Source organism: Nicotiana sylvestris, chromosome 12 (genome assembly GCF_000393655.2).
Source record: "Nicotiana sylvestris chromosome 12, ASM39365v2, whole genome shotgun sequence".
Taxonomy (NCBI): domain Eukaryota; kingdom Viridiplantae; phylum Streptophyta; class Magnoliopsida; order Solanales; family Solanaceae; genus Nicotiana; species Nicotiana sylvestris.
This window is the reverse complement of record NC_091068.1, coordinates 140,725,052-140,736,641: the sequence shown is the minus strand read 5'-3', so window position 1 is coordinate 140,736,641 and position 11,590 is coordinate 140,725,052. Positions and strand designations below refer to the sequence as shown.

General features: G+C 39.9%; 1 protein-coding gene across 1 annotated transcript; it reads right to left on the bottom strand.

Moving 5' to 3' along the window:
* Positions 1–1,339: 1,339 nt before the first annotated feature.
* Positions 1,340–11,384, bottom strand: LOC138883850 (uncharacterized). Its single transcript, XM_070164567.1, has 2 exons — positions 11,267–11,384; positions 1,340–1,947 (listed from the first exon to the last, which is right to left on the bottom strand). The coding sequence occupies exons 1-2, from the start codon at positions 11,382–11,384 to the stop codon at positions 1,340–1,342; spliced, it is 726 nt and encodes a 241-aa protein (XP_070020668.1).
* Positions 11,385–11,590: the final 206 nt, after the last annotated feature.

Here is an 11,590-nt window from a genome sequence, read left to right as displayed (position 1 = left end):
TCAAGACATTGCAACCTCTCCAACTATGGAATTTTGAGGGTCGCCCTCTAAATTCTGCCCCAGTTTGATGGGTTGACGTTTCTGACTGTTGCTCGTATGGCGATCGGCTGAAATTACTTCCAATTGTGGGGGGAAATGAAATTTTATTGAAATGTGACTGAACCCATAAGGCTGCCTACGTATCCCCTCTTAAAAGGGAATCAGGTCAGGCACAGTTCAATTTACATCATATAAGGAAAGCATAGAGATTACACATAGTAACGCTTGACTGCATCTGAATTGATCGGCTTTGGCTAGACTTTTCTGTCCATTTCTGCAAGTATGAGGGCTCCTCCTGTCAAGACCCGATGAACCATATATAGGCCTTGCCAGTTGGGAGAGAACTTCCCTTTGGCTTTATCTTGATGCAGAAAATTTTTCTTTAACACTAGCTGCCCCAGTGTGAACTGTCTTGGCTTGAATCTTTTGTTGAAGGCTTTGGACATTCTGTTCTGGTAGAGTTGACCATAGAAGACTGCATTTATTCTCTTTCCATCTATAAGGGCTAGTTTCTCATAACAGCTTTTTACCCACTCTACGTCGTCGAGCTCAGCTTCTTGTATGATTCTTAGGGAAGGAATTTCTACCTCAGCGGGGATGACAGCCTCTGTACCGTAAACCAACATATAGGGGTTGCCTCGATTGATGTGCGGACTGTGGTGCGATACCCTAGTAGAGCAAATGATAACTTCTTGTGCCACTGCTTATGCTTCTATATCATTTTCCTCAATATCTTCTTGATATTCTTGTTGGTGGCTTCTACAGCTCCATTCATCTGAGGCATGTATGCTATGGAATTCTTGTGTCTGAGCTTGAAAGTTTCACACATAGCTTTCATCTAGTCGGGGTTGAGGTTGGAGCCATTATCAGTAATGATTGACTCTGGGATTTCGAATTAGCAAATGCGGTCGCGGACAAAGTCTTCCACGACTTTCTTAGTCACTGCTCTGTAAGATGCTGCTTCTACCCATTTGGTGAAATAGTCAATGGCTACTAGGATAAACCCGTGTCCGTTGGAAGCAGCAGGCTCGATTGGTCCAATAACGTCCATTCCCCAGGCGGCGAACGGTCATGGTGAGCTTGTTGTGTTAAGCTTGCTTGGAGGTACCTTTATCATGTCTGCATCTATCTGATGGTGGTGGTATTTTCGAACATACTGGATGCAGTCCATTTCCATAGTCATCCAGGAGTAACCATCCCGGAGTATCTTTTTTGCTAAGACAAAACCGTTCATATGTGGATCGCAGGTCCTAACATGAATTTCCTCTAGTAACCTGGATGCTTCCTTTGCGTCGACGCATCAAAATAATCCCAAATCAGGAGTTCTCCTATAAAGGATTCCTCCGCTGTGAAAGAAGTTGTTGGACAATCTCCGAAGTGTGCATTTCTGGGTAGGATTTTCAAGCTCTGAGTACTCTCCTTTTGCTAAATATTCCTTGATATCATGAAACCAAGGCTTTCCGTCTGCTTCTTCTTCAACATGGGCACAATAAGCTTGTTGATTATGGACTTTCACTGGAATGGGATCAATGCAATTCTTGTCGGGATGCTGTATCATAGATGATAGGGTAGCCAATGCATCGACGAACTTATTTTGGATTCTTGGAACACGCTGGAATTCCATCTTTGTGAACCTCTTTCTCAATTCCTGTATGTGATGCAGATATAGAAGTATCTTGGAGTTCTTGGTTGTCCATTCTTCCCGTACCTGATGGATTAGTAAGTCTGAATCTCCAATTACTAGCAACTCTTGAATGTTCATGTCAATGGCCATTTTGAGCCCCAAGATGCAGGCTTCATACTCGGCCATATTGTTGGTGCAGGGAAACCTGAGTTCGGCAAACACCGGATAATGCTGACCAGTTTCTGATATTAGGACTGCTCCTATGCCAACTCCTTTGAAGTTTGCTGCTCCATCGAAGAACATTCTCCAACCGTCATAGGATTCTGCAATGTCTTCTCCTATGAACGATACCTCCTCATCAGGAAAATACATTTTTAGGGGTTCGTATCCTCCATCCACGGGGTTTTAAGCAAGGTAGTCTGCCAGTGCTTGTGCTTTGACCGCTTTCTGAGTTACATAAACAATGTGAAACTCACTCAACAGGATTTGCCACTTGGCTAGCTTGCCAGTGTGCATGGGCTTCTGAAAGATATACTTTAAGGGATCTATTCTTGATATGAGATATGTAGTATAGGCGCAGAAGTAATGTCTCAGCTTCTGAGCTACCCAAGTCAAAGCACAACATGTGCGTTCCAAATAGAGAATACTGGGCCTCGTACGGGGTGAAATTCTTACTGAGATAATAAATGACTTGATCCTTCCTCCCCGTTTCATTATGCTGCCCCAGAACATAGCCGAAAGCTCCATCCAACACTACAAGGCAGAGCAATAAAGGTCTACCTGGCTCAGGCAGGACTAAGACTGGTGGTGTTGACAGGTACTCCTTGATTTTGTCGAAGGTCTTTTGTCAATTGTCAGTCCATTTGGTAGCGGCGTCCCTCTTTAACATCTAAAGATTGGCTCACAGATAACTATAGACTGTGCTATGAATCAGGTGATGTAGTTAAGCCTTCCCAAGAAGCTCATCACATCCTTCTTGTTTTTTGGCGGTGGTAGTTCTTGAATAGCTTTGACTTTCGATGGATCCAGTTCTATTCCTCGGCGGCTAACAATAAACTCAAGCAATTTCCCAGCAAGAACCCCAAATATGCACTTTGCGGGGTTTAGTTACAAGTTGTATCTCCGCAGTCTATTAAAGAATTTCCTCAGATCTTCCATGCGGTCAGTGGCCTTCTTGGATTTGATAATAACATCGTCCACATATACCTCTATCTCTTTGTGTATCATATCATGTAAAATGTTAGTCATGGCCCTTATGTAGGTGGCCCCTGCATTCTTCAGGCCGAATGGCATCATCTTGTAACAGTACACTCCCTACAGCATAATGAAAGCCGTTTTCTCAGTATCTCCCTCATCCATCCAGATCTGATGATAACCAGCGAAGCAATCTATGAATGACCGTAGCTCATGCTTGGCAAAATTGTCAATTAGGATGTGTATATTTGGCAAAGGGAAATCGTCTTTCGGATTGGCCCGGTTGAGATCCTGGTAGTCAATGCAGACTCTGACCTTCCCATCCTTATTTGGCACTGGCACAATGTTGGCTAACCATGTCGGGTATTCTACTACCTTGAGAACCTTAGCTTTGATCTTCTTATTGACTTCTTCCTTGATTTTCAAACTCATGTCAGGCTTGAACTTTCTGAGCTTTTGTTTTACCGGTGGACACATTGGATCGGTTGGCAATTTGTGAGCCACAATGGATGTACTTAGACTAGTCATGTCATTATATGATTAGGCGAATGTGTCCTCATATTCCTTTAGAAATTCCGCGTATTCTTTCTTCTTTGATGGCGATAGGTGAATGCTGATTCATGTTTCCTTGATGTTTTCTGCATCTCCCAGGTTGACAGTTTCGGTCTCGTCCAGGTTGGACTTAGGTCTATTTTCAAAGTTCTCAACTTCTTTGACAATCTTGTCAGGTATGTCATCTTCCACTGAATCAATATCCATTTGTTACGTTGTCTCATTGCATGTCACAGTCATTGGTTTATCAAGACAAGCAATAGTAATGATGTATGGATAAAGTAAGGAGAGATAGCAATAAATATTAAATCATAAGAAAAATCAAACATGCTTTTGATAAATTGAATAATTGTTTTGAACATCGAAGATCTTATTGTGTGAATTGAAAGTGCGAAAAAAAATCATTTATTAAAAACAATGAATAATGCTTGTTTTAGCCTTCCTACCCCGAGGCACGTCAGGCTTTGATTTTCCTGATGGTCTAATTCTTGAGATGTGACCCTTTCCTCACAGCCTGTATGGAAGGGCCTTCCTCCCCTCCTCCTCGGGAATAACACAACAATCCATATCACTGCCTTCTATGAACATGTTCTTCACTACTGCAAGAGCTTCTTCTTCATCTGACCCATAAATAATGTCGTCCTGCCGGAAAGTCTACTCCAGATGCGGTATTGGCTGCTCTAGTGGGTAGTAAGGACCGCGCCATGGTGGCGATCAGTTATTGAACTCTTCCCAGGTGTATTCGTATCCCAAATCGAAGTTAGTGCTATGTTTCTTGAGTTTTATGGGTTTAGAGATTCCTTGGAGGTCCTTGCCTTTAATGGGACTAAGAGGAGGAGTGGGTGGAGGGCCCTTGGATCTTGTGAAATAAGATGATGATGCCAGAGTGCACGAACTAACCTTTGGAAAGGGGAATAATAAAAACAAAAAGTAAAACAAAAGGTAATCAAGTTAGTAAGGATTATAAAAGGTATTGCAATATTTAAATACATAGTGCGGGAATGTAAAGTGTGTCGTAAGTTGGGAACCTCTTTTGCCCGAGGTAGGCCTAGAGACAAATTGATTTGGAGAATTTAGAATGCTAAATGCCTCATTTTATTGATAAAGATAGGCGAATCCCAAAACGACATTAAATAAATAAGAAATAAAAGCCAGTAATGGTCATTGGCTTTATTACATTCATAAAGCGAAAAAGTAAATTCATATCTATTTGGTCCCAGAAGGACCTTCCCCAGATTCGGCATCCTTGGCTCCGTCGAACAGATTTCCCAACTCGCGATGTCCTAGCAATAGGTATGATCTGGCAAGGTGTCCGCCTTCGGTCCCTTCGGCCTTTTGACAATCTTCAACCCTTTTGAGAAATTTTCTCTCCAGTTATACTATGCCTCGCTCCAAGTTCCTAGCCTTTTGTTGGCAGTGATAGCCATGTCCTTCCATTCCTCAATCAGCTTCTGGTTGGACTCTTGTATCTCGCGGTGTTTGCTCTCGCACTCACTTATCCTTTTGCAAAACTGGCTGTACTTGACTTGCGCCTCGGTCTTTTCATCTATAAATCTGTGACCTCGGACGAACCCTGGCTAGCCCAGGCCATCCCAATTATCTTCCAACCAACCAGAATAGAAAGGAGTGCAACCAGCATGATATTTGTCTGGCTCGATGGTGTCTTTCCCCATTACGATCTTGCAGTGCCACATGTGTTGGGCTTGGCACTTGTAGGGACTATCATCATTTTGGAAGTCAGCTCGGAAATGGCTCATCTTATCGACCTTGAGTATGACTTGCTTCCTACCTGCTTGCCTCATAACTCGAAGAGGGATGTAAGGGTATGTTACTCTTAGACCAATCAGTATCAGGAAAGGTGCATCTCTGGATCGGGCGATGAACTCCTCTATCGGAAACCACTCGAACATCCATTAAACCTGTTGTTCAGTTAAATTATCAAATAGCTCAACCCATCCTTTGACATTCTTAGGATGAGCGAACATGTCGGGGATGTAATTCATTCCCTTTGGGTGGTGGAAAGTGATGTGGTCATCCCAGACCCTTCGCTGAATTTCTTGTCGGTATTCGCAAGTAGTAGATTGCAGCCTTCGAAGTGTCTCACTCCTCGTTGACATTTCTCTAAGGCTCGGTATATATCTGCGATGATCATGGGCACAATGTTGAATGTATGCCCACCAATCCCCTCCATTAGGGTCTTGGTTACCATAGCCAGCCTAGTATGGATTCTCCCTTGCTTTATTGGAAACATGATCAGACCCAGGAAGCAAAACATGAAGACGAACACCCTAAGATGAATATGTCCCAAGGACGTAATGGCAAACTCGTCAGGGTAGGTACGGTAGGATTTGTTGTGACTGTACCTTTCATACAGGTAGTCAAAAGGGATGTATGATTCCTTCAAGCATACCAACTCTGCATTCTTCTTCAAACCCATCATTTTAAGTAAACCCTTGCCTGTGCGGTTCTCAGGCATTAGCAAACCCGGAGTCTTCCATACTAGACCGGCCAGTCCTCCTATCTCTTATAGCAAAGGTGTCATTTAGATGTCCGCAAAGTAGAATACAACCCTTTCACAAACCCAAAATAATGTAGCAGCTTCTATGATCATGTTGTTAGGTTGGACCCCCAGGAGGGATGGTAGATTACCCATATATTTTCTCACGAGGGCTTTGTCACTAGAATGTAGGTCTTCCCACCAGCTTAGCAATCTTGGGTGGATGTTGGTGACCATGCCGAATCTGGGGAATTCGTGCCTCATATTTCAGCAAGACGAATAGGTTAGGCCCTTACCCCCACCGTAATTTACTATTTAATATAAACAATTAGCATGAAGCATTTAGTTCTCCAAATATATGCACAGAACGTGATGACGTCCGTTTGGGTTTAGGAAAACCCAGTGGACTTTTGGACAAGGCTATCTTAAAGGATCATTATGTGGACAACATAACTGACCCGACTAGGTTTGACCATGATGCATGCACAATTTAAATAGATTCAGGTTTGTATAGGGTTTTAGACTGGTATCCTTGAGCGGACAACTCAAGGGAGAAGGCACGGAACTCTCGACTGCACCGCTGATCGACTAGTTTTACCACAAATACACCTTTCCGAATTTAAGGGGTAATGATATAGGAAGAGCGCAATCACTCATCAAGCGTTGCTATAGTATTTGTTTGGCACGAGTGGAGTATGATGTTTAGCATGATTATGCAATAATTAAAAGCATGTTGACATGTATTTGCACGTTAAGAAAGCGATAAATACAACAGTTTCATAATTTAAAGCAGTTATAAAGGAAAGAAACAAGAAAGATATGTCAGTTTTGCTTTTGAAGAAGAAATTAAATGCTTAAAGAAACTAAACAAGTAATTGCACATAAAGGTGTACAAATTCACAAAAACGGTATGAAATGGTAAAAGCTTAAAAATCCCCAGCAGAGTCGCCATGTTGTCGCGCCCGCTTTTCCCCTTCCGCGGAAATCGGGTTCATGACATTTTGGTATGGGACAACTCATTCCTTTTGGGAAAGGTGGTTTGCATTTTTGAAGAGTCGTCACCTAACGATTTTAAGGTGCATTAGGGCACCTATATTGTTCGTCTACAACTACCTTTTGGTAACCGAGATAGGGTAAGGGCTTGAAATTATCCTAAGGGAAAGGTATTAGGCACCCCTTAGGATCCACTTGTATGGTTCTCGGCAAGACAGATTTTTGTGAATTTGTGCAATTAGCAAATAAACAAGTATGACTCAAATATTAGGGGATTTGAGTTTAAACACACAAGTGTTTGAAAACAATTAGCGAAAGGCGAAATTTTTGAAAAGAATTACAATCTAAAGCATGCTTATAAATGTAAAGGGGGTGTCCTAGGTTTGTTTGTAATATGGGTCACATCAATGCAGTAACCGGTATGACACTCCTCGAAGAGGGGCTACATGTGGTATTAATGCACCGGTCATCATATCCATATCTACCCTTTCCCGCCCCGTGAAGGTAATTAAATCGAAGGTTGGTCTCGACCCTTATTGCACGCTGTTACCCGTCCCTTCCTATCAGTCCCGGAGGAACTTAGGACTCCTATCCTAAGGAGGAAGGTTCTAGTCGGACCCTCAGGTTTAAAGGTAAAATACTAGGCGACATACAAGAACACATAGGACTGCATTTAAAAGGGAAAACACAGAAAACAGACAGAAGGCTCAGATACACCTCCACAAATAATGCACGTAGACAACATGACTCATACACAATTAAAGTCTGAATTCAAATCCTATGCATGATATCTAAGTGATAACAGCATAACTAGATTTATTACATGACTCAGAAAAGAAGTTTGAATCCGGCTTGCCTACTGATTTTAACAGGTTGACAGTGAAACAAAGGCAATTCTGGTTTTATTTTAAGCAATTGCCTAAGGCTTGCCTAGGCGTAAAGTAGTATACAACAGTTATTCAGAATTAATAAAAGACAATTTGGAAATTATTTTACCATAAAAGAATGTTGTTCTAGTTGATACGAATGTAGAGATTATTGCCAGTTATTTTAAACGGGATAATCAAGCATGAAGCTGTTTTTTTACCTCTTTTATGATCAGCAGTTTACACTAAGTGGGAATACAAGTACGAATAAGATCCTAAAACATAGTATCTAAGATGTATGTATAAAACTCATGATGAAGAATTCCTAGAGCAGGATTTCTAAATGCACATGGCAAGATTGCAGAAATTCCTAGAGCAGGATTTCTAAATGCACATGGCAAGATTGCAGAATTTCCTAAGAACATGATTTCTAAATGCATGTGGTAGCGTAGAACATAATAGTAAAGTACTAATTATTAGCAGATTCTAACACATGATTTTGTGAGGGTGCACATGCTGAAACAATAAAGATGAGACGTAAAGGAATGATTTCTAATGCATGCATGAGCCCTACGCAGGGTTTCTATTGCACAACTAGGAACATAAACCTAATAACATGTTTTCTACCCTTAAAAACTATAGCATACATATTTACCCCATCCCTTTTCACTAGCCAACCCCAATACTTGTTTACAACAAGTTACTACAAACCAATATTGAAATGAATTACATAATGAAAAATAAGAAGTTACACTATAGGAAGCCTGATTAGGACTTCCTCTCTGAGTTATGTAATCAATCATCTCAACTGTTAAGATTGTTCATAGCTTTCCCTCATATCTAGGTGTGTCAGAGTTCCCTAAGGACCTCAAGGGATCCCGGGTAGTGCTCACACCCAGATTCCATAGCCAAGACAGAGTAAGTGTAGTGTGGAAAGGCCAGCTTTCATGTGTCCAAGTTCAGAGGCAGCTCAGGGTCCCAAGGCAAGACTCACACAAAAGGGGCAGAACCTAGTATTCTAAGAGTATAGTGAAAGTGCAGAACACATGTTTGAAAGGAGATTGTTTAAAAACTGGACTGACAAGTCCATTTAGAAAGAAATCATTAACAGAGATGATTGAAAGCAGTTGTAGTAATAAACAAAACTCAAACACCTTAAGATGCGATCACACACAGAATCAGTAGTCACACAGGGATCAAGGGATTTGGGGATACACAGACATTTGCCTGTAAACACATAACCCTGGCAAGGGTCTTAGGACTAGTTTGGACATGCTCAGCAATAGTTGATACTGGCATAATTACAAACCAGTTAGAAAGAACATAAACACATGGAAGGGATAGGGATTTGGGATACATAAGATGGTAAGTACATAGTAAGTGATTGACAAGGCATGCTTTGAAACACACATAAGGGAATGCATTAATCTAAAGGGAAGGGGAGACATAATAGCATGCTAGTAATGTAACTCAACTACAAGTTTCACAACAGAACCACAAGTAGAAGTAGACCAGAAATGAGAGAAACTGAAACAATAAGAGAAGCATGTTGTTGTTGAGGCTTTAAATTGAACTAGGACATACCAGTAGAGATAGAGGTAAACAAATGAAAGAACCAAGGCTTACAGATGATAAGCCTTGGCTGGCAGCCGGCCAATAGTAGTAGAATGGCACAAAATTTTAAAGTAAGAGAGGGATTTTTGAAATCCAAGTTTGTGTCTTGTTAATGAAAGACTTATGGTATTTATAGCTTTGAAAATAAGTAGAAAATAAGGTAACAAGTAAAGGTTTAGCACAATTATAGAAGTAATCACAATTAGAATCCAATTAATACAAGTACTTCCCTTTAATCAAAGAATTACAGCTCAAACGGATACTAACGTGGATAATTAAGGAAAGGAAATCAGTTTGAGAAAGTTTGATTTTTACCATATAAGGGGTAGTAAATGTATAGAGCATATGATTGAGTCTATGTACAGCATACACTGATTTGGGAAAATGATTCAACAAGAATGAAGCATCACAGCAAATAAGGGAATCGAATTAATCAACACGAGTAAAATTTTAGGGGTTTATAAGAAAACCTTGCAATCAAACTGTAACTTAAGGAAATCAGTATCAATCAAGAGGGAGTCATGATTCTGCACTTTGACATATAAATAGAGAAGAATGAATAGACGTATCAGACATGCAAGGTCAACCATATTGACAAAAAGAAGAAAACAAGATGAACACAAACATACAGAAGTAAAATGAGTAAGCTAAGGACTACTCGAAGCATGGTAATCACCAAAGTTAAGTAGTCATGGCTAACACATAGAACCAGAGTGAAAACCAACCTAATAGGTAAAGAAGATTAGGCCAACACACATAAACAAGTAAAGAGAGTCTTTGAAACTCACAGTAACAAGTGAAGAAATCTTTAAGAAATTAGAGTTTTAATAGAGTTGAGTTAAAAAGCGGTAAGAACTCAGAATTAGTTAAGATAAACAAAGGAAAGGATCTAACCATAAAGAACTCAATCGAAACAGGTATACATACAAATCAAATAAACCAAGACAGATCTAGAACCCCGGATTGAACCAAAACAAATAGGGTTTTCAACATGATGAATTAGGTAGAAGAAAACATAAAAAACCATTTAAATATAGTAAAATCATATGAGAATACTGAAAATCAGAGGAGAAGTCTTTAAAAGAGGTTAAGAAACCCTAATCTTGAAGACGGAGAGTCACTTTGAAAAAATCGGGAAAACCTTTGAGAAAAACACCAATAGGTTCAGGTATGGCTTGGGTTTGGGCTTGGGTCCGGTGGTTTTTAAATTGGGTTAATGGTCTGTTTGATTTAGGCTAGATTTGAAAGCCAATTTTGGCTATAAGTTAAATAGCCAATTTTCCCCATTTAATTTATAGAAAATAGTACATAATTTCTAAAAATAATTTAAAAATTCTAAAATGATTTACAATACACAATTAGCAATTTGAAAATATAGTATCCAATTTTATGCATATAAAACCTAATTAAACCTTAAAAAGGCTAATATTGCAATCATGTGCAATTTAGCTTTAAAAATATTAAATGTAATTATAAAAATATGTAAAAATTAACCTAGATATATTTTGGCATAAATATTAAAATTCAATAGATGAATTATCAAAAAAATAATTTTGGAAACAATTATTGGGGATTTTATGGATAAAAAGGGAGAAAAATAAATCAATTTAAAACCATTAAAATTATGAAAAAATAATAAAACCCTTGGACATGCTTATATATTCATATATTCTATTTTGAAGGTATTTTGCATATTTAAAATATATAGGGAAAAATTGTGTATCAACAATATACCAAGACAAAGCATCCCCAATAAGACTCCTCATAAAGAGCTTCATCCGCATCTTTTCATCTTTCCCGACCCCGACAAGCTTGTCACAATAGGTCCTTAGATGAGCCCTAGAATCACCTGTGCCGTCAAACATCTCGAACTTGGGAGGTTTGTACCCCTCAGGAAGTTCACATCTGGCTGTATGCACATGTCTTCATAGTTTAAACCTTCTATTCCTCTGTCGCCTTCACCACCTTGAACTTGGCTTGTCAACTTCTTGAGTTCTTCAGCCATGTTTCTAATGAGCAGGTCCTTCTCGAAGGATTCCGGCATATAGGAGATTGGTTGGGTAGAGTGAGGTATATTTTCCACATATATAGGGTTGATTTGATTGGTGCTAGGGACTTGGGTGTAATGATGGTCATTGGTGGAGTTTTGGGGATCGGAAATGGGTTGTGGTGTGTTTTGGGGAGTGTGGTAAGTGGTGGTTGGTGTATACT